Consider the following 24,821-nt stretch of genomic DNA (forward strand, 5'->3'; position numbering starts at 1 on the left):
ACTGGCTCTCAAGTTGCAGCTGAGTTGTTACAGGGAGTGCTGGCAGTCATGTGACTTCTTATGGTTGATGCACTGCAGTGGATGTGCAGCGACACACAGTATCTCTCCACTGTGTTGATAATGGGCTATACAGACTGGCGTATCATTGCTAGATTTGTAGAATACTACAATTTCCATCAGTAACTAGTAAAACAGATATACTTCCCCAAATTTTTTTAATACTGATTTATTATACTTTTGTCTTTAGGATTTACATAACGAACAAACAACTTCAATTCTGCTAAAAATTATTTAACTCTTATATACAGCAGTAAACTATTTCAATAATTCCAAGTAAATAGATTTCAGATTCCCATATCACAAGAAGTGACCACTCACGTTGTATCAAGAATTTCGAATATCTTGGAAAACTTTTTACTTGTGCAGTTTGAAAATGCACCACTTAATCTGCTGGTACAACTTTACCACAGTGTACTAGGCAGGTGTATTCATGTCTTGTTGCAGCTGGCTCTTGTCCCGCAGTCTGGCTTGTAGCAAGCTATTCTCCAAGACTCCAATTCGCACATCCATTGATGTTATTTCACTCTTAACCTTGGTAATGGCCTTTTTTATGTTCACCAATGGTGCTGAAAAAATAAACCATCAGAAACAGTATCCAAAAAACAAGTATATTTTGAGTAGCTGAACAGTAATTAATGAAGAAAAGTGCAGATTTACATGAAAAATTAATACTGTAGTCCATATCACTGACAAGCTTTGTAAGTTATTATGTTCTAAATTATTACTTGATTCAGATACTGAAAGTTAGCCCTGGAACAGTGCTTGCTATTCTTTGTTCTATTTTACTATAAGGTCTTCTGTTAGTTCAGTCTAAGCATAAGATGTAAACCTTAGTAGTTGTTTCTTATTAACAGAATGTAGTCACAACTCTGTCAAATATTTTCTATGTGCCCACAAACAACTCCACTGGTAAATGCACAGAATTGAAATCTCATTCACTATGTGAAAGAACAACTTAACAGCACCTAATATTACACAAAACACAGTTTATCTAATCTCATTGCATTCTGATTTTGCATGTATATTACTAGTTGTAAATTTCCCACAATTAAAACAAAGAGGGGAACTATTTGCTAATAGCTCTGAAAAAAGATATGTATGGAAACTAGCAATATCCTAAGTCTTATTTACATGCCTATTGACTAATCCGTGCCTCAACTATTTGGTGAATTGTTACCCTTATTTCTTAACTTATTTGTAAAAATACTGGGAAAGATATGACTGCAAAACAATCAATGTGGTATATGGGATGATTAAATGTAATTTCTGGGACATGAAATGTAAAGGTGTTACCCTATGGATTTCAGATTCAAACATCTATGAACCACATAAGAATGGGCAAAAAGATGACAGGATTACATCAAAAGCCTGTATGGCAAAGACCAATTATCATGGTGTATGGTAGGGGAGGAGACAGGTGATGTAGAAGGAATAGGTGATCCAGTAGTGACAAAGCACTGTGGACAGAAATCACACAAGGTAGCAGGATGTGATGACACGCTTTCTAGAGGTACTGAAATCTGTGGAAGTGTAGAAACAAGAAGATTATTTGAGCTGCGGAACAAATACTTATTAAATGGGTCATCAGCCATCAGATTTCCAGAAAAGCATATCATCACATTACCAAAAAATGTAAACATTATCAGAGGACTAGTCAACTAGGCATTCTTGTAAACTGCTAACCAGAATAATATATAAAAGAATAAAACCAACAAACTGAAGACTTACTAGATTAAAATCAACTTGTATCCAGGACGGGAAAAGATACCTGAGAAATAATTTTGACATTGCGTTTAGAAACTGAAGGCAAATTAACCGTCGAGTGGTTGCACTGGTTGAATGAGTCAACCAGAATTTGTTATTTTGCTCTGAATTCAAATTACCCATTGTTGCCCATCCAGCAGTTCTACCCATCTTCAAATTGAACCTCTGTCTGTTAGCTGCATTGCTGATGGACTTGTAGTGACCACACACTGCCAATAAGTGCAGCTTATCTCTGTCTGCACTGTATTTGGTGTACACAGCCAGTCACGCAATTGGTAATGTTTTTTATGTTAATTATTTACACTACTGTTTTTACAGGTTTATGCTTAGTTTTTATTTATATTTTTAGGGCCCTTTCCAACAAAGGGTTGTCAGAGGTGCAAACTGAAAGGGTTTTAAATGAAGTTTCCAATGACAGCAAATATTCTGGATTTGAGTGGTCTGTCAGGGAGATAGAACAACTACTAATTAGCAAACACAACAGTGTATCAGAAACAGAAGCAGGTTTTTAGAGGGAAATGGAGATATACATTTCAAAGAAGACAAAGTGCAATGTCATGTACAAGGAGGAGGAAAGAAGAAGAAGAAGAAGAAGAAGAAGGAGAGGAAGATGGTGACAAAAATTATGATTTTATTTGTGTGTTTATTGTTCACAAAGAGAGTAAAAATGCCCTCGAAAAATATAATAAATATTCTTCCTAGAAGTGACAGCATTCAACAATACTGCTATTTAGGACATGATTGAGTCACTTGTGGAAAACACTGACTCGCATATTAGAAACCTGATATCACAAAACAACTATTCTAGACTGAGGGATGTAAATAAAAGTTTTAGGGAAGAGGTACATGTTCTCATTGGAATCCTTATTTTGACTGGCTTGAAGGGCAGAAGTAAAAGTAATGTTGAGGAACTTTGGAGTAATGATGAAAATGGTATGATCATTCTCATACATTATATATTGTATAGACAGTTTTTATTTCTCCTCTTAAGTGTGTGATTTGATTATAAATTAGTTGAAAAGAGCACAAAGGTGTTAAAAGCATACATTAGCAGCAGCCACATGATATTCTGATAATTTTGTCAAAGACTACATGGAAACCTATAGTTGGGGAGAGTTAGTAACCATACATTCGTTCAATATATACCCAACAAACCAGCCATGTATGGCTTGAAATTCTTTGCTATTTTTGATGGCATAACATTTTTTACAGCATCAATTGAGCTATATTATAGAATACAACAACATGGCCCTTAAAAGGTGTTACATAAACCATGTGACATTGTGTATCAACTGGCAGAAACTTTGAATGGCGCCAATTGGAATCTTACTTTTGATAATCGGTATACCAGATATCCATTGATAGTTTCACTTTTGCAGAAACACATAATTTGCTTTGGAACTCAGAAGAAAAATAAAATGGAAATTACTGTCATTGAAATCCAGGAATATTGGATCTTCACTGTTCAGGTACCAGAAAGATTTCACAATGGTGTCATACGTGCCCCCCCCCCCCCCCCCCCCCTAAAAAAAAAAGTGTTGTTCTGCTTAGCACCATGCACAGTAAAGGCACAAAGGAAGGAGTTGACACAGTTCACCCGATGTGCAGTAAATACTCTGTGGCTTGAATAACAAGACCATATGGTTTGCTTTACTAAATATCACTAGGATCAATGCCCAAATATTGTATCAGTCCAATGCAGAAAACGCAAGAAAACCAAGGAGAATAGTTTTGAAACAGTTGACTCAACAACTTATGAAAGCTCATTTAGTTACAAGATACTAGATTCCGATGCTTCCAAATGATACAAAAGTGTTTTGGCATTTTATAAATTCAAAGAATCTTGAGAACCGGAAGAGCCTCCAAACAAAAAGAACAGTCACTGCATTCTGAGTGGCAGAGAAAAGAATATTGTCACCACAATTCGTTGCAGTTAGTGTAAGATGTTTGTATTCAAAAAGCATTCTTCCACTGTCTATGAAAAGTGTACATCTAACACTGTGAAGGAGCTGGAGGAACAGGATGAGTAAACTCTGTTTTTACATAATGCCGATATCACCATTTGTAATAAAAAGCTGAGAATATAATACACTAGGTACTGTATGAGTATCGTGTGCTGAGAAGTAAATACAGGCCAAGTTGATACATGATTTGTGTGTGTGTTAAAAATTTATTGTTAAATAAAAGATTAGGATACTTTAATTAGATTTTGTAGCTACATATTTTGAACAAATATTAAAATATATATTTATATAATGTATAAAAAAGTAAATTAAAATTTAATTTTTCAATACCAAGGATATTAAGTCAGTTTTTTTCAATCCTCCAAAAAACACAATGGCTGGTTGACAAGTCAGTCATATGACCACTGTTGTTACAAAAACTGACGCAACTGCTTGAGTGTTAAAGAAAAATCAGAATACCTCCAAAGGAATTGTGGACCAGAAAAAGACAGTTCATTATCCTGAGAAGACTGATACTAAGATACAGACAGATGAATAATCTGCTACATCTATAAAAGAGACGAGAGAGAGAGAGAGAGAGAGAGAGAGAGAGAGAGAGAGAGAGAGAGAGAGAGAGAGATAAAAGTGATAGGTCATAAAAGATAAGTTCATGTTATTCTCTTTACATCTGGATACCTTTTGGCATAATTCAAGGTGGTTAAAATATAGGGAATTCCCTTAAGCTGAAAAAGTGAAGCCAGCCTCTGCAATATTAGTGAGTCTTAATGAAGTATTCATATTGCAGCACTGCTCTTCGATTTCACTTAAAACAGGAATAACAAAGTTGGTTGTTTTGCCACAATGTACATCGTGCTCAAAAAGTAAGAACTGGCATTAAAATATTGTAATTTTAAACTGTCTGAGGATGAGTATTCATCCAGTAAAGTAAGTTGTTTCGAAGTACATTCTCAGAACTGACTGGCAATTCAAAGCATTCACACACAGGGATTTATGAGAGAAGCATGTTTCTCAGACTTACCAAGATGGTGGACAAGCTTCACCTGATGCCATCTCCCCTTTACTCAAACCACCTTGGCCTAATTATGTCAAGGAACTGTCATGAGTCACAGAAATTCCATATGCTACTGGATGTCACTGTCTATGACAGAGGAGCCTTATTAGCAATACTGATTCCATTAGCCAGCTTATTTCTCTGTACTATCTTCAGCAAAAAGCAAAAGTTTCCATTCACCACTACGGATGTAGCCACCAATTAAAGTTGTATACTCTTATGTCAATGTCTTCTTTGATGACAGTATCACAAAAGACAGGTGCAAGGAATACGATTTTCAATTTGTCAGACATAACTAAAAGTTTATTTATGAGGCCTTGCTCAGTAACAGCAAATCTGTGCAATATTTATTGTAGTGACAGTGCTCCGTGCAACATTCTGAAACCATAAATACAGACTGACCAACATAAGTGCTACTGCATTCACAAGGAATTTAATAAATTCTGGGAACATTGAGTCCAAAGCCATTTTTATTGGGTGCAGCATTTCTCTGATATTCTTGGAAAGTTGGCAAATGGATTGAAGACATTGTCTGCCCAGGACCCTGCATATTTTCTTTGTTGTAGCTCTGGAGAAAGGATGAAGTGCTGTAGACTGATTATCTTATGATTGTTGCATATCTCTATGTTTTATCTGTTAGAAATGGCTTACTGAATATCTGAATCACTATAAATATTCTGACGGAACATCTGATTAAAATATCTGATCTCAAAATCCAGGTGGTCCTCATCAGAGACAGACTTAACTCCATGCATCAGCATATTTAAAACTATTTATTTATAGCATTCTGAAAAACTACCCTCCTGGGTGTCTATCAGATTATACAATACATTAATTACACTGAAAATTCTATACACGATGGAACTTTTTTTAAATAAAAATCTTAACTCTAATATTGCAACAATTAAGATATTAATTTACACAATATAACTTAACAAAAAACCTATATAAACAAAATTAGTTGCCAAAGATATTAAAGACTATCATTTGATAATGGCTAAACCAATTTGGCTCATTTTTTGTTGCTGTGTCCGTAATTGTCAGGACAAGGTTTGTATGAAAGAAAAGTTTTGGAAAATTCGCTGGAAGAATCAGAAATCTGGATGGTATTTTAGTATGAAAATCTCAATGAAGAAAATGTGATGGCCAATTTGACAGTTCTGCTCTCATGTCTTCCTAACAATAAATATAAAAATAAATTGACTTTCAGTTTGACAGTTCTGCTCTCACATCTTTTCATAACAACAACAAATTCCGCACTGAATATTGATTTTTGCAATAAACAATACAACTGATAGCAATATTTCATTGTGTTATCAGTGGTGGTCATATCTTTCGTGTGTTTCAAGGACCGAATTGACATCAGTTCATGGTAATTTGTTGTGTTGCAAAGATTCAATTGATTTCAGTTTGTGGTTTATCACTCTGGAAAAAATGCCACCATTGAACAGGGAGGTGTCAAAATACCAGTCAGTGTACATGCAACACAAGCAAACTACATGATCATCAAGTCAATGAGACTCATGAAGAGCTTAGACAGTGTCTGGAGGCAAGCCAAATAAGAATTTCTCAAGCAGGACCCATTATGACTCTGGAACAACAAATTACGATTTATTTCATTTCATTAAATTCATGATCTTACTGAAATTGTTTTGTTTCAGTTCGCACAAATTCAAGGAAAGATTTGGAAAGGTCTGGAGGCAAGTCAAATAAGAATTTCTCAAGCATGACCCATTATGACTCTGGAACAACAAATTCCGATTTATTTCATTTCATTTCAATAAATTCATGATCTTACTGAAATTGTTTTGTTTCAGTTCACATAAATTCAAGGAAAGATTTGGTTGACGAATCGATACGCCAACCACGCAAAATCGACGTGAGCAATGTGTCAGTCAACCTAGTCACGCACCAGGTTGAAGAGGTAGCTGACTGACTGATTGAGAGACAGACAACACACAACCTAAACTGTGGAGATGCAGACATGTTATATGATAAACACTTTCTGCTAAACTGGCTGCGAGAAAGAACACGCTGAGCTGTGCTGTGAAAATGTGTGGTTTTGTTTTCCTTTTTGCAGTCATTTTTAAGAGAAAACAGGAAAATTTGTGTTTATGGCTAACTTTATAATCCTGCCTGTTCGTAGATGATAACCATGTGAAAGACTGGCATTAAAGCTACTATCTTCAGAGATCCTGTAGATGGAAAGGTCTCTCTCATACCCTATGATCCCAACCTATTTACCCACGCATTCTGACTTCTACTCTGAATCAAGGTGCCATTTGCAATAACAATAAATAAGGTCAGAGTTTGCAATAACAATAAATAAAGTTAGAGAGAGGGGGAGGAGGAGACAGAGAGAGCAGGGGAGAGAAAATGTATATAATAAGGGAAAAGAAGCATATGGACAGAGAAATGAGGAAGGAGAAGATGGATAGGGAGTGTGTGGGATTAGAGGTTTACAGGGAGCACGGGAAAATGATGAACAGAGACGGGGGGCGGGGGGGGGGGGGGGGGGGGGGGGGGAGATGGTTAAAGGACAGGGATAGAGAGAGGGGGGAATAGGAGATTAAGACATATATACATATATCAAATTCTCGCATATATTTAGCAGTTGCAAAGTGTTGCGGGGTTCGTTCGTGTGTATGGAAATCAATATATATTGTAATGAATATTAAATGAAACAAAAAATTAATGTATTAAGCTGCCTCTGAAGTGTATTTGTTGCCCTTGAGTGATTGCTACCTGGGTATGTTTCCAAGTTTTTCCTGCACTGAATGGGTAAATAACCCACACTTATAGCCACCTGTGCATTTCCTGGAGATATTAGCCTTATATTGACTATTTTTATTCCATAGCATACGTAACCCTTTAGTTTGTATGCGGCTCAGCCAACACACCTCAGTATGAATTTCATAAATACTGTATTTAATTTATTTGATTCTACTTAACCAACACTGAATATCTCATATTGTAATTTTAATTAATCGTCGAGATATTAAGCAACTTGGAAAAACATATCAGTCTTCACAATACTTTGTAGATGAACAGACCAAACCAGTATGAGTTGATAATGAATTTACATTAAACTATACTGCAATTACATATACTACTATACAACAGACACAACAATTCACTGATCACACAGTGTTTTTTGTATGCTACTTGTGAAATTACATTAAAGCGGTTACTTGTTGTGGTCACTGCCATTTATGTTTCACATCAAGACAATCATTCCCTCACCATCAGCACTACTGAGATCAGCAACAAAAACCATTAAGATATAAATGTATTGGGGCACGAATGTAAAAATATTCTAGATCGTTAAAAAACATTTCTGTGAGATATATGGGTATTTACTTTAGACAATATTCTTGCAACTTGCTTCTTCTGAATACATATTTAGTGTACTGGTACTTTTGGTGCACTGCACCTGAAGAAAAATATGCATAATAGGCTAAGAGTTTTTGTCTTTAGGACAACACAGTGAGACATGAAGATGCTGAACTGGCCTTCTTGATTAATTTCTGATCTGAGCTGCTTGATTAATTTAACTGCGTGTTGACTCTATTTTCACTTGTTATCCAATTGGAACCCAAGGAATTTTATACAGGTTGTTTGATTTAATGTATGATATTTACTGCCTACTTACAATGCTACCAAGCAGCAATTTTTGAACCACCACTTACAGTCATTGGAAGGTAATTTACATAGGTTAAGAACAGGAGTGTGCCCAGTACTGATCCTTGTGGGATATCCACATGTTATATTCCTTCCATTCTTAGTTTAGTTTCATGACTGTGATGTGTAAGCTATCAATGGAATCTTCTGCTTCACATCCACACAAAGGGGATGGCATTAATGCCATAACACAGTCTGTCAAGCAGAATTTTGTGATCTGAACAATCAAAGGTTTGTGCAGGGTCACAAAACCAACAGCATCATTTTTTTTGTTTAGCTCTGCCAGGATTTTATTTGTTAGGTCTCGTACTCTGTTCTATGAAAGCTAAACTGCGAGGCAGTTAACAATTTCTTCTCAGTTAAACCTTCTTAAGGAACAGGTATCAAAGTCCATTTTAGCCCCTTCAATGACCTCTGTTGGTGTCTCTTCAAGCTTCTCTTTAGCCTCAGAAACAAAACGAAGTGTGGTGGTACCAAGTCAGGGCTGTACAGCAGCTGGGGCACATTTCCATTATCATTTCTGGCAAAAAACACTTGCACAATGAGGGCAGTGTAATGTAAAATCTTGTTGTTCCCATTGTCTTTCCTAACACATCTCACCTTATCCTGCAACTGGGTGAGGACTTGAGTGTAAACCGGACTGTTAACTGTTTGTATTAGAGGCATCTTTGGAGTCAAAAAAGACAATGAGCATTGCCTTGACCTTCCCCTGCCCTCCCCCTTCAGCATCATACTTGAAAATCCATGTCTCATTGCCTGTCACTACTCAACCCAAAAGATTAGGAGCACTTCCACAGTTTTCCAACAACTCATGACACTTCAGCACAGAGATTTCTTTCTTTACATCAGTCAGCACTTTTTGTACCATCTTTACACACAGCTTCCTCTTCCCTAATTTGTTTCTTAAAATGCAATAAATATTCAATCTCAGCATATTGCAACCGTCCGCTATCATCCTTATGCTCAAGTGTTCCTTCCCGTTCAAAGCTTTTCTCACTTTCTCTACATTTTCAGGCATTTTAGGTGGTGACAGGTGCCCGAAGTGCTCACTGTCATTTTTTTCAGTCCTCCCAGAACTTCTTGTCCACTTGTAAATTCTTGTCTCAGACATAGCTTCCTCCCAGAAAGCTTTCTGAATCAGGCCGACAATCACAGAGCCCAACTGTTTTTAGTTTAACACAAAATTTGATTGCATATCGCTACTTGCTTAACCACTGCATCTCAAATCTTGACATACCACAAAATCACACTATGCACAAAATGTTATCCTCACTCTGTCATTGCCTGTAAGTGGCGGAGCCACATTGCATCTGTTAGCTGAGACCCATCGTCCTAGCCCTTCTGGTTCACTGGAGAATTTTATCCTCAAAACTTTTGATGTGAACCCTTAATAAACTGAGTAAGAAGTTTCTGAAAGTGCATGTCTGGAGCACAGCATTGTGTGAGAATGAAAAATGGGCCCTCTGAATTCCAGAGAAGAAGAAAGTGGAAGCATTTGAAATGTGGTGTTATTGAAGAATGTCAACAATCAACTGAACAGATAGGTACAAAATGGAAAAGCACTACAATGAACAGGTAGGGAAAGATGTCTGCAAAAGGCCCTGATTAGAAGAAGGAACAGGTTAGGGGGATGCCTACTATGGCATCAAGGAACAGTAAACTAGGCTCTGGAAGAAGCACTAGAGGGGTAAAACAGCAGGGACAGGTAAAGCCTAGAATGAAACAGCAGAATATAGAGGATGTTGGTTGTAACAGACACACAAAGTTGAAAACATTATCAAATGATACACGAATATGGGGGACAGCACTATATCAGTTTATAATGACTACATTTTCTCACAATATTTTAACAGTTTCTTTTCTCATGAAAACATATGTAATAAACACATAATTATTGAAAAAATGCTTGGAGCTTACTGCCATCTGTCATGCTGGAACTTCGTTCTTCCATTTCCCGTTTCACAGCATCAAGTTCTTCCGAAAGCTGAGATAATATTTTAGTACGCTCTGCAACCCTGGCACTCATTTCACGATAGGATGTGCTCAAACGAGAATGCTCATCCTGTAAGATTAGAGATGTTACATAAGTGAATATTTAAAACACAAACAACAATGAGAAAACCTAGAGGAAAGGAAACTTGACTCTGTGAGAGAAATCACACTACTAAAATAATAACAAAAAGTTCTGTCCTTTTCTTCATAGTATTACAGTTTTGCTTTCCATTCATCCATTCATTGACACACTGACTTCCATTGATTCCATTATGAAGGAGAGCCATAAGGAGTATGGAATGAACAAACACACATTGACAGGAGCAAGGAGTCATTCTAGGCAACTTCTGTAAAGTATATCAAAAACAAATTATGAGTAGTGTTAACCTACTTGAAAGAAATGTCTAGCTCAAGCAATCTCTATTCACTATTAAAGTTGCTTTACTGTGACTGAGATTATTTATACCATTAGGCATATAATAAAATATATCTCTAGGAGCATAACTGAAGAGTAATAAAAATTTTTCTGTCGCTTTGAGGTTACAGAAGCTACAGTTTCTGTCAATATAGCTTTGGCTATATTCATAAGGGTGAATGTACCATGAAGAGAATGTTAATGTTTCTGTCTTAAGAGACTTGATTTGATTTGATTTAATCAGGGAGGTACAATAAAAGTTACCTTAGAATTCTGTTTCTTGCACCAAAAATAATTATTATACGGTTATTCTGGTAAAGCCAACCAGACCCTTGGAAGAGTAGTGGGAGATGCTTCATTAAGCCTTTGTTAAACACAGTTTCTTCAGGAATTAATTACCCAAACACTTTGCATCTTTTGCCCTACAGCACTTTGTACTGGAAGATTACATGTAATGTAGTTTCATCCCCTACACCACATAGTGTGCAGATAGGTGCTTCTTAGGGTTCCATGCCTTGGTCTGTAAAAATAATAACGAGAATCCTTGTAGGATATCTTTGTCGTCCCTCTATATGTATGTCTGTCCGACTGTTAAGAACTCTTTTTCTCACAAATGGATAGATGTATCAAGTTCAAATTTATGTCACATTTTAAAGTCACTGGTCCTCAGCAGAGTACAAATTCTAAACTTCAAAGTCAATGTAATCAAAAGATACAGCTATTTATGTTGCATATTTTGATACTGGAAACCTCACTCATCAAAACCAATAATGTACTTCCACTGACCTAGAATCATGAAATTTGGCAAGAAGCAAAATTTCAAAGTACAAGTAAAGGAAAAAAATCAGAAAATTGTTCAACTGTAACTACATCACATTAAAAATATCTTTTTGCCATTAAAACATATGCTGCATTCATCATCCATCAAAAGCATAATAGATAAACATTATTGCATGCAAACATAAAATCTAAGTTGTAGTCATGGTTTAGGAAGTACATAAAAATATGCTCACTTCTTTTTGTACGTCTGGCCTACTCTGAGGAAGTACTACAGATATTTTGACATGGTCTTGAAATTCAAGGGATCTATATCTTTCTAGTATCTACGTCAAAAATAGGCAAAAATTGAATTAAGTTTGCACAGAACCCTCAGTGTGCGAATCCTACTTGCACTTTGTCATTTTTTTTTTCTCTGTAACAGTCCTTGAAATTAAGGTAAAAGAGATTCTTCTGGCCAAATCCTTCAGTATTACAGAAGAATCTTTATTTAGAATTGTATAAAATATCTAGTGCAAAAGTATTATATAATTACTCGTAAATTCAACTTTATTTTCTGGTAAATGTACACGTATCTAACTGCTCAGTGTGCACCCATATTTTGATGCAGATGATCAGTAAACTGACTCGTTCAACACCATTTCTATATTTAACTTACTAACCTAGAAAATAACTTTGCAGGTGTTTCCTGAAGTTTCCGTTATCAGTCATTAGACTTACCATGAGTTTAATCTGCATTCTGTTCAAGCCCAGGCTTGAAGAACTTCTCTTAAAATATGATTTTGGCGTCATTAATTAGCCATATTTTTGTGTTTGGATCTTACTCCAATATTCTACACGTTGCCTTCTGATAAAGCTACACAGCTTAGATTTTATCATCATCTTAGAGATGTTTAAGACAGGTTCTCGTTCAACAATACTTTTATTGCTTATTATGCTTACCTATTGAAAGGAGAACCTTCTTGTATGCCATAGGGAAGACGAGTATGCACCAGTGCCACGTAACCACAATGGTGAGGGAGAGACAGTAGATACCCATACGGTATCATGGCCATGCTTGCCATGGGCTCATGTAACATAGGTAGAACCAGTCACTTATGACTGCACAGAGCACAATCCAGACCAGCAACACTTCATCTCTGGATCTCACTGTCTACATGTCACCAGACGGTGCAGTTATCTCGGTCGGATATGTTTCAGATACGCAGTGGACTCTTAGTGATTGCTCATCTGATTTTTGGACAGGACATTTATTGCAGATTGCTCATTATTCTACATCTACATCTACATAAACAATGCGAAAGCCACAGTATGGTGCTTGGTAGAGTGTGCCCTGTACCACCACTAGTCATTTCTTTTCCTGTTCCTCTCACAGATAGAATGAGCGAAAAACAACTGTCTATACGCCTCCATGTCAGCCCTAATTTCTCTTATCTTATCTTTGTGGTCCTTACACGAAATACATGCTGACGGCAGTAGGATCGTTCTACAGTCAGCTTCAAATGCCAGTCTCTAAATTTTCTCAATAGTTTTCCTTGAACGTCACCCTCCCTCCACGGATTCCCATTCGAGCTTGTGAAGCATCTTCTTAATACTTGCATGTTGTTTGAACCTACTGGTAACAAATCTAGCAGCCTGCCTCTGGCGTGCTTCAATGTCTTCCTTTAACCTGACTTGGTGTGGACCCTAAGCACTCGAGCAGTACTCAAGAATAGGTTCACTGCTAATGCTGTATCTGAATATTATCGGTTTGATTTTCCTACTTATCCACATTAACTTACATTGGTCTACATTTAGAATCAGTCGACATTCATTACACCTACGAGAAATTTTGTATAAGTCATCTTTTATCATCCTACAGTCCCTCATCTTTGACACTTTCCTGCACACGAAGCACATTGTGTGAGAGAAGGGCAAGTTGTATTTCACACAAATGATGCTTTCTAAAACTGTGCTGATATGTGCACGTAAGTTTTTCAGCTAACTTTGTCCGCCAGATCATTTATGCATATAAAAAATAACAGCTGTTCCATCTCACTTCCCTAGGCATTCCTGATGATACCCTTGTCTCTGATGAACACTCACACAAGGTTCTGTTACTTAAGAATTCTTTGAACCGCTCACATATTTGGGAATCTATCTGGTAGGCTCGTGCCTCGGTTAATATTCTGCAGTGTGGTAATATGCCAAATGCTTTTCAGAAATCTAGAAATACATAATCTGCGCCCATTGGCCTTCGTCCAGAGTTTGAAGCATATCATGTGAGAAAATGGCAAGTTGTATTTTACACAAATGATGCATTCTAAAACTGTGCTGATTTGTGCACATAAGGTTTTCAGTCTCTATGAAATTTATTATATTCAAACTTAGAAAATGTTCTAGAATTCTACAGCAAAACCGATGTTAAGGATCTGGGCTTCAGAATATCTGTTATCCTGTCTGAAAGACTGACAATACGAATATCTAGCAGAGTGATCATACCCTGTATTGTAGTCGACATAATTGGCTTGAGAGATTCAGCAACTGTATAGATATTTAAGATAATTCTCATTTATTGTTCCATCTCAGTTGCACATTTTTTAATTAGATTACATATTTCGGTCACTCTGGATCATCTTCAGATGTAATACAAAGTAAAACTAAATATGTACCATCTAATATTTTAAGATAACTAGAAAAGAAAAGAACTGAATACAAACAGTGCCACATATCAGAGGATTGTGTTTTGCAAACTGTGGTCAATGTTTTAAATAGGTATATTGTTATAACTTCAAGTTGAACAAATATATTTCAAGGACGACACAATACATGAAAGTCACAGATCAAGTAAACAGAGTAAGACATTTGTCACTTTAACAGTCAAATGATAACTGAGTCCGAGTCTAGCGGTCGCTGGCTGGCTGGCTGCTTAGGTGGCACTGCTGCTGCATAGCTGGCAGACAGCACCGCATATAGAGGACGCGCGTAACTGCACGGCGGCACTTTGAAAGATCGGCGAGTCACAACACTTTTCCCCCCTTTGAAGTTTTTGCACAGGTCTTGATGGAGGTGGCCTGTAGATTGGTAACATCCATAGGTGTTGTTTGACTGGCCGTACAGTCTCGAGGAGGAGGCTTCCCGTATGGATGGAAGTGTCCCCGATGATAACGGGTCGAGATGACAGGAGACGTGGGAGTCGAATCTGCTGGGGCCCCGTGCACCTATCTGCCAATTGTGGCCAGTCCGGTTGTTATAACAGGAGACAAGGGTGATGTGTCCGCGCCCATTGGAGAAGGAGGCGAGTAGAGTTGCTCCGACAGATGATGGTCATCTGGTTCCTGCATGGGCACGTCTCCTGATGGCGTCAGTTCTTGTGCTGGCACCGATATGATGGTGAGAGGACTGTGTTATGAGTAATGACAGATTCCAGGATCCCGAGTGTCAGGTAGAGCCGAAGGTGGTGTAGTGGCATCTGGAACAGGTGTTGCCGGCACACGAGGCTGAAGCTGGCCAAGTGATGCACTACAACACCCGTATCCATCTGGATTTCATACAGGCGTCGGCCACAGTGTCGTAAGATGTGTCCAGGACTCCATTTTGGCCGCCTGCCATATACCCGTACCCATACAAGGTTGCCAGCGGTGAACCGGCCAAGCGAAGGCACCCGCGGCTGTGATGTGGAAGGCCGCAGAAGATGACGTAGCGTGCGGGGCTGTTGGCCATGTAAGAGCTCAGCCGGGCTGTGGTCACCCATGGGGGTGAAACGGTAAGAAGCAGAAGAACTCAGGAGTTTCCTCATCTGAGCCTTAAATGTGTGGACCAGTCGTTCAGCCTCACCGTTTGACTGTGGATGGAACGGAGGGGCCGTGACATGCATGACGCCGTGACGGGCACCAAAATCCGCAAAATCGGAAGAGGCAAATTGCGCACCATTATCAGTAACAAGAGTAGAGGGAAGGCCTTCCACAGAGAAAATGCGAGCTAGAGCATTGGTGGTTGCCGCAGTGGTAGGTGACGTGCAATGGACAATGAAAGGAAAGTTAGAGCAGGCATCAATAACGAGAAGCCAATAAGTACCTAAAAAAGGTCCCGCAAAGTCAGCATAAATACGCTCCCAGGGCTTCTCAGGTGAAGGCCACGGTGACAAAGATGACTTCGGGGCGGCTGCCTGTGATGCACAAGGGCCGCAGGCAGTGGCCATGTGCATGATTTCAGAGTTGATGCTGGGCCAGTACACATGACACTGCGCCAGAGATTTTGTGCGAGAGACACCCCAGTGCCCTTGGTGAAGGAGGCGCAAGACCGAAGCACACAAAGACGTAGGTACCACAATACGCGGTGAAGCATTTTCGGTGGAAAGGAGGATAACACCATCTCTAGCCGTGAGGCGGTAACGCAAAGCGTAGTAGTTCCGCAATGGATCAGAAGTCTTAGCAGACGGACAATCTGGCCAACCCTTCTGAATACAGCGTAAAACCCGGGAGAGGGTAGGGTCAGAACCCACAGCAGCCGACAACCGGTCCCCAGTGATGGGGAACCCGTCCACAACCCGCTGCTCGGCAACATCCAGGTGCAAACACAAAAGTTCGTCCCTATCGAATGCCAGATCAGGACTCATGGGAAGGCAAGACAGTGCATCAGCATTCGCATGTTGAGCCGTTGGCCGCAAATGAATCTCATAATTGAAACAAGACAAGTAAAGAGCCCAACGCTGGAGGCGGTGTGCAGCCTTGTTGGGAAGTGACGTTGATGGATGAAACAAAGAAACAAGTGGTTTGTGATCCGTAATAAGATGGATCCATAGAGAAAAACACCAAACTTATGAAGAGCATAAATAATGGCCAAAGCTTCTTTTTCAATTTGAGAATACTTTCGTTGCGCATCCGTGAGCTTTTTGGAGGCATAAGCAATGGGTTCTTCAGAACCGTTAGAAAAACGGTGCGCAAGGACTGCACCAACCCCGTATTGAGAGGCGTCCATGGCAAGAACAAGATGTTGGCCAGGTCGATAAGTAGCCAGGCAAGGGAACTGTTTCAGCATAGTATTCAATTTCTGGAAAGCGGCATCGCATGATGCGGATCAGTGAAAAGGCACGTTTTTATGCAACAGGCGATGCAACAGCTGAGCCACCGAAGCCGCAGACGGCAAAAACCTGTGATAGTATGCTATTTTCCCCAAGAAGGCCTGCAGTTCCTTAACAGATGTAGGGCGAGGAAGGGCATCGATCGCAGCGACAGTTTGCTGAAGTGGACAAATTCCATCCCAAGAGAGTTGAAACCCCAAGTATCTGATAGATGCCTGAAAAAATTTTGATTTCTGAAGATTACACTTAAGACCGGCAGTCTGTATGACATGAAAAAGTGTGCGGAGATTCTGAAGATGTTCTTCAGTGGTGGAGCCAGTGACAACAATGTTGTCCTGATAATTTATACACCCAGGGACAGTGAGCAATAATTGTTCCAAGAATTGCTGAAAGAGAGCAGGGGCGCTGGCAACCCCGAATGGCAATCGTTGGTATTGATAGAGGCCGAAAGGCATGTTAAGGACCAGAAACTGCCGGTAAGCAGCGTCGAGAGGAAGTTGATGATAAGCTTCTGACAGGTCAAGTTTAGATAAATACTGGCCTCCAGCAAGTTTAGTGAACAATTCTTCAGGTCGAGGCATAGGGTAAGTGTCAATAAGGCACTGAGCATTTACAGTGGCTTTCAAATCGCCACAGAGACGAATATCACCATTTGACTTAGCAACGACAACGATAGGAGAGGACCACTCACCAGAACTGACAGGAAGTAAGACCCCTGAAGCAGTGAGACAATCCAGCTCCTGTTTGACCTGATCACGAAGGGCCACAGGAATGGGCCGAGCCCGAAAAAACTTAGGCCGAGCAGTGGGTTTGAGAGTGATATGAGCTTCAAAGTCGTTTGCATGGCTTAACCCAGGAGAAAAAAGGGACAAAAATGTCGTTGACAAGGAATCCAATTGAGCATAAGGAATAGGATCAGAGACGATATTGACAGAGTCATCCTTGGAGAACCCAAAAACGCAAAAGGCATCGAGACCAAAAAGATTCTTCGCGTTACTATGGTTGACCACAAATATGGGAACAGTGCAAACAACAGATTTGTAAGATACCTCAGCATCAAATTGTCCCAAGAGAGAAATCTGCTGTTTATTGTAAGTCCGTAATTGCCTAGCGACAAGTGACAGGATTGGAGAACCCAACTGAAGATACGTCTGAGAATTGATGATAGTGGCAGCAGAACCAGTATCCACCTGCATACGAACATCTCGACCAAGTATTTGGACAGTGAAGAATAACTTCCCTGAAAGGGAAGAAGTATAATTGACAGACAACACAAAATCAGAATCAGCACCTTGTTCATGAACATCAAGTATGCGGTCGGATTTGCAAACGGATGACACATGGCCCTTTTTTTTGCAGTTGTGACACATGGCCCAACGTTGTGGACAATCCTCTCGTGAATGTTTTGTAAAACACCGCGGACATGAAGGAAGTTGCCATGGGTTTTGCTGCAGTTTCTTAGAGGTTTGTTTATGGTTAGGCCGAGGCTGAGCTTGGGAGCATACTGCGGCCACGTCAGCCGGCGGGGACACGCCACATGCTTCGTCAACAGCTCACAGAGGTTGCATTTCCGCGACGTCACCCCATGCCTCTATTTGCCCTCCAGCGGCGCGAGAAATTTCAAAAGACTGAGCGATGGATAGGACTTCATCTAGAGTCAGATTTGCCAACTCAAGGGCACGTTGCCTAACTTCTTTGTTAGGCGCCGACCGGGTAATAGCATCCCGTACCATGGAATCGGCGTAGGATTCTTTGTGAACTTCAGTAACAAATTGACACTTTCTACTGAAGCCATGAAGTTCAGCAGCCCAAGCGTGATAGGACTGATTCGGTTGTTTTTGACAACAATAAAAGGCAACACGAGAGGCTACCAAATGCGTATGCTTTTGAAAATCGATGGACAGAAGTGAGCACATTTCAGCATAGGACAAAGATGTAGGATCTTTCAAAGGAGCCAATTGCGACAACAACCGATACATTTGAGGTGAAATCCATGAAAGGAACAGAGACTTACACGTTTGGTCATCCGCGACATGAAATGCCAAGAAGTGCTGTCGAAGACTAGTCTTCCACTGTCTCGTCGTAAGGAGGAAAAGGAGGTAGAGACAACGATGAGAGATGCCCCGCATTTGATGCCGCGATGAAATCACGAATAGCATTTGTGAGAAGCGTTTGCTGTTCTATGAGACCTTGCAATAGTTGCTCTAAAGTAGCCATGGAAACACGTGGGCCAACGATGAAAAAGAAAAATTCACTACCTCGTCGCCAATTGTTATAACTTCAAGTTGAACAAAATATCAAGGACGACGCAATACATGAAAGTCACAGATCAAGTAAACAGAGTAAGACATGTGTCACTTTAACAGTCAAATCATAATTGAGTCCGAGTCTATCGGCGCTTAGGTGGCGCTGCTGCTGCATGGCTGGCAGACAGCGCCGCATGTAGAGTATGCGAGTAACTGCGGGGCGGCACTTTGAAAGATCGGTGAGTCACAACATATATGTTGAAGGCAGGAGGGTGGGGAGGGCAAATAGAGTGCAGTTGGTCATGGGAGGGGAAAGGGAGCAGAGAGGAGATGACGGGGAATTCATAGGTTTAACAAGAGAGGTCATATCCATCTTTTGATTTGCAGCTCCTTGTATTGGCCGTGTTTGCAAATCTCCCCCCCCCCCCCCAAAAAAAAAAAAAAAAAAAAAAAAAAAAAAAGAAGCAAGGGGTGGTGGAGTGGGGTGGGGAGACGATGAGGGATAGTGGCAGGCATGCTATGGGCTTAACAAGAGAGGGTCTCATACTAAAATCAATGATGTACATACTGCAAAACAATTCATAATATTTAAAGACACTTCATGGAGTTATAGGTCCTCTACATAATTCCACTTCCATAATTTTACAATATTTTTCTGTCACTATTTATACATCCATTGTTCTAGGACAATAATTTTAATTTTTTAATCAAAAAATTATACAATTTTATCTTTATACTTTCAGAGTAAGAATTTATGACTTTACACTTTCAAAGTTTCACACTTTGAATGCCTGCAGGTACTAATTCAGTTTTCACTACTTTATTTCCACTTTTATAATCTACTATTTTATCCTCAGTTTACATTTTTACACATCCATTCTGGTATCTTAACAGGAGATTTTTTTACATTATTGATTTTTTGCAATTTTAGTATAAGACCCTCTCTTGTTAAGCCCATAGCATCCCTGCAACTAAACCCTGCCCCCCCCTCCCCCCCTACTTTGCCCGCCCTCAGTTCCCCCATGCTCTATTTTATAATTTTGCTATTTTACGCCCTTTACATTTTACATACCTATTGTTTTACAGTATTAGTCCTCCAATGAGAATTTTTACATAATTACACAGTCTATAATTTTAGCACATTCTTTCTTGTTAAACTCATGACTTCTCCACCATACTCTCCCTGCTTCCTTTCCACTAACCGTATCAGCCTCACTTCATCCCCCCCCCCCCCCCCCCCTCCACCTCCATCCAACATATGCCTATTTAAAACATTGACTGTAGTTGCAAAACACAGTACTCTGATATGTGCTTCTGAGTAGACAAGATGGATTGCTGACACAACTATTTACGTAAATTCTATGTTTATGCACAATGCTTTTCTTTTCTACTTATCGTAAAATATTAGATGTACGTATTTAGTTTTAGATATGTAGACGATCAAGAATGATTGAAACATGTAATCTAATTATGAATGTGGAACAATGATGGAACAATACACAAGAATTACCTTAAACATCCAGTACTATCACAGTGAATGCAGAGGGGATCACTAGCTCAGGTAAAAAAGTGTCAACAAGGTAAAAGAAATACTTGAGAGAAAAAAATTAAAGATACAGAATACAATTCATTAAAACTATTGGGGCAGGCACCAACAACAACAGCTGCAGCTCGTGTTACTACAGTAACACAAGTAGTTCTCCCAACAACAACCTAAGAGACTTACTGCAACAGCAGATACAGCTGTGTCATACCACCACCACCATGACCACCAAAACCATCATATAATGACACAAAAGAGAACTGGTGTGAATATCTTTGCTGCCGGTATCAACATTTCACTGCATACAAGGTAAACTCAAACTATTTGACTCGTTGCAGGCATTTGCATCATTGGCAGATCCTGTTAACTTGCTATTTGAGGAATTATGTAATCTGTTATGGGTCTTACAAAAAAAAAAGTGTGCATGTGAAATGGTGGACGGGGTAAGAAGAAGAAGAAGGTCACACAACAGGCTGATTTGAGATTTCATCAATACCAAAAAATACCAGATATAACCCATACACCATGAGCTGCTCACCTCCATGGTCTTAGTCAAAACTATAACATTCGCTTTTGATAACCCAACATACACAAACACAAATCATATGTTGAATCACTCAAGTGTGCTGTAGTACTTTACTTCTAGCCAGATGAGTTAGCCCATTGTGAGACACTGATACTTCTGGGATCCACATTGAAAGACGTGTTACATATCATTAAATCATTTAAAGTCTCACAGCCTGCAAGCCAGCACATACTAGCACCAAAAGACGTGACCCTGGCCAAAACATAGCTTCAGAATTTATTACACCTCTTCCAAATGTGTACCTGCCAAAAAGCCATCTAACCAGATGACCCACGACCTCTGCATGGCAGTCAGACACACTGACAACTCAGCTACAGAGGTAAACTCTGCAGTGCAAAGATATATTACATCAATAATTTAACTGCCCACACAGTCCAGAAACTTGTGGATGACAAGGATTCTTGCTCTCTTTTATCAAAACAGCTGTTGTTGATCTCAGACACTGGGAATGTGTTTGGAATGTTTGAATGTTAATAAGAATAGACTGCCTTAACCGAAAAACATAGAGAGTTGCCTTGTTTGCTTTTAAATCCGATCATAATTATGTATGCCATTTCTATATTTTCAAGCCAATAATGCCACATAGAACACAATAACTCAGCTTGTTATCTACAAATGTTGGGGTTATCCTGATTTGTCGCTATCCTTGGGGAAGATATTAGAATATGGGAATCAACAGATCCTGTTACACAGGAGTCTTTTCAGTGGACATCAGATACAAGCACATCTCCTGATGACCAAATTTATTAATACTAGATCATCTAGATGTAAAAATATTTTTGAATTGGATGCCTTCATACATTCTGGTTCTTCATTATGGGTGCAATGAAATGATTTTCAGATTGTCCTCCTCTTCAATTAATGGGTATGACGTGTGTAAAATTTGGCCCCTCATTTGTCCTGGGGCTGGTCTGTGCAACAGAATACTGAGCTCAAATTAACTCTGAAACCATCAGCTGTTTCAACATTTTTTCTGCCTACAAACTGTATTGTTCACAATACAGGGGGCACACTCACAGTTAAGCTCAACTGGCTACAATAGCAATGCAATCTGAAACTAGTACTCTCTGACCAATGGATGACGCATCTAGCTGTCCCATCCCCTGCCTCCACAAAAAACCTTTCTGCATCTGAGGGAATTTTAATGCAATGATAAAGGCTTAACTGGCCATGGATGTCTATCTCATTCCAAGTTCTCAGAAGCTTTTAGCCAAGCTATCTGGTAGTCAGGGTTTCTTGCAAAACAGACTTTGCATATTCATGTCTTCAAATTTTCTTGAAGGAAGAACCACAAAAGGCAGCTCTGGTGAACACCCAATTCAGTCCCTACAGATACAAAAGGTTACCCTTAGGAATTGCAAGCACCAGTGCTGCTACAAACAATATTTAAAGGAATGGATTCCCCAGTACCATTGTTTGTCAGCTACTTGGGAGGCATTGTTGTTATAGACGATAACCAAGGAAAGAATCTAAAGGAAGTTGGCCACTTTTTTCAAAAACTGCAAACAGCAAGGTTGTATTAAAACACATGAAAAGAGATATAAGCTCAATGCAATATATTGGAGTAACAATACCTTAAGAGCACGATACTGAACAAGCAGAGGCTCAAGCTGGGCATTCAAATAGCGCTCACGGCTTGCCACTTTGTCCAGCGTGTGTTCCACATCAGTATGCAGACGACTCAGCTGTGTCTGCGCACTTGTGAGAGCATCCTCCATTCCTGTACGATGTTTTCGCATCTGTTCCAATCGGGACCGCCAGTCACTTGCATCTGAAAGGAAATAACATATTGCCAGCATCTGACAGTCTTTTAGTGTCCACTTTTATGTTGACAATCAAATTCGGGATCAGTCACCAGATAGTAAGGATTTAGAGATAAAATGGTGCGTAAGTGAACGCAAAAGAGAGAATTATAAATTAGCATAAATATTGAGGTAATTGACACAAATTAAACAAAGAAAATTATACCAATGAATGAATAAGACTACATGATAATCAACGGGAATAGTAAAAGTGGAAATTTTGATAGGAACTGTGTGTAATGTAGAGGAAAAATGATCACATAGAAAAACATGATGGAAAAAAATGAGAAGGCAGAACCCAGTACAAAGGAAATACTGAAAGATTTGAAAACAGACTAGCAACTGCAATGAGAGATTAAGTTTTGGAAAAATAACTGGTAGTGCCACAGAAAAGAGACTTAAAAAGGTAGTTCGACATTATATTTCTAAGACAGTGTAATTTAAATCACAAATCAGCATGTATTGTAGAAAATATGAAAGAAGTTTTAGAATAGCCACAAAAATGTTTCAGTCAATCCTATGTAACAGTTATTGGAAATAATTGCTCATGATGTTGAACAGATGAGCATACCAGAATGGTGTGATAGAATACATCACCTCAGTTGCCTTAGCTTTGATTAATAAAGCTTGTGTATGTTTAGAACACTGTTATTTGCAAATCAGTTAACAATTTTTATGCGTTATACAAGATCTGTTAAAATATTCTGGAACACTTGCAATTTTGCGCCAATGGTTTGTTGGAGAAAATGCGGTCGGCATACCTGCACAAGCCTGTGTTTAATGTATAATTGCCAGAAGTTTCATTGTTATATGTCTGCTAGTTATTGTTCAATGCTGTACTGAGCAGAACGTTGTGTCACACTGCTTACAAATTTCAAGATTGCAAAGTTACAGGAGCAACACATCTGCATTACATTTTGCGTGAAACTCAAGAAAACCTTTACAGATACACATCACGTGATGCAGGAAGTCTACGGTGATGAGTGCTTAAGCCGTACTCGGTTTTACGAATGGTTCACACTGCTTAAAAATGGCCGGACGGAAGTTAAGGGTGACCCTCGTTCAGGATGCCCTTCGATGTCTACTAATGACATTCAAGTCAGGAAACTCAATGAAACTGTGTGTGCCAGTAAAAGACTGACTGTCCGAGAGATTGCAGAAGAACGTAACATTTCAGTTGGATCACATCACCAAATTCTGACACTAATCTTGGAATGCATCGTGTTGCTGGCAAGTTTGTCCCACAGCTGATAAGTCGAGGTCAGAAAGACATTTGCCTTGCTATCTGTGAACAGCTTTTGGGTCGCACAAATAAGAATTAGATGTTTCTTAAGAAAATCACAACTGGTGATGAAAGGTAGCTTATGATATTGAGGACAAGGTTCAATATTCATAACGAGTCAGACAAAAAAACCTCATTTTGGGGCAGATTAGCTAATCATAAATTTGTACCACAGGGACAGATTGTTGATTATTTGTAGTACTGGGATGTGTTGCATTGCCTGTGAGAAAATGTGGGAATGAAACAGTTTGAAATGTGGCAAGACAATTCATGGCTCTTGCATCAAAATAACGCAACCAGACATTCATCCCTGTTGGTGCATGACTATTGCACAAGAAAACTAAATCACTGTGTTGCCTCATCCTCCATACTCTCCAGACCTGGCCCCTGTGGACTTCTTTTTATTACCGAAGTTGAAAACCCTGTTGAAAGGACAAAGATTTGCAAGAACAGACGAGATAAAAGAAAAATTCATAAACGGCACTTTGCGCAATCCAGGAAGAGGCACATCAAGACTGCTTCTGAAGTGGAAATAGCATTGGGAGTGGTGTATCAACTGTGGAGGAGATGCGGTACAAGTAAAAGGTAAGCATGGA

General features: G+C 39.3%; 1 protein-coding gene across 2 annotated transcripts in view; it reads right to left on the minus strand.

The window, feature by feature from the left end:
* Positions 1-306: 306 nt before the first annotated feature.
* LOC124803021 (intraflagellar transport protein 57 homolog) overlaps positions 307-24,821 on the minus strand; it is a 181,596-nt gene continuing 157,081 nt past the window's right edge. For both annotated transcript variants that reach the window (XM_047264130.1, XM_047264128.1), the window contains exons 7-9: positions 22,716-22,912; positions 10,438-10,582; positions 307-626 (exon numbers count right to left, since the gene is read on the minus strand). In XM_047264130.1, the coding sequence (XP_047120086.1) occupies positions 475-626; positions 10,438-10,582; positions 22,716-22,912 (494 nt within the window). In that variant the 3' untranslated portion in view covers positions 307-474. The remainder of the gene's footprint in view (positions 627-10,437; positions 10,583-22,715; positions 22,913-24,821) is intronic.

Source organism: Schistocerca piceifrons, chromosome 6 (assembly GCF_021461385.2).
Source record: "Schistocerca piceifrons isolate TAMUIC-IGC-003096 chromosome 6, iqSchPice1.1, whole genome shotgun sequence".
Taxonomy (NCBI): Eukaryota; Metazoa; Arthropoda; class Insecta; order Orthoptera; family Acrididae; genus Schistocerca; species Schistocerca piceifrons.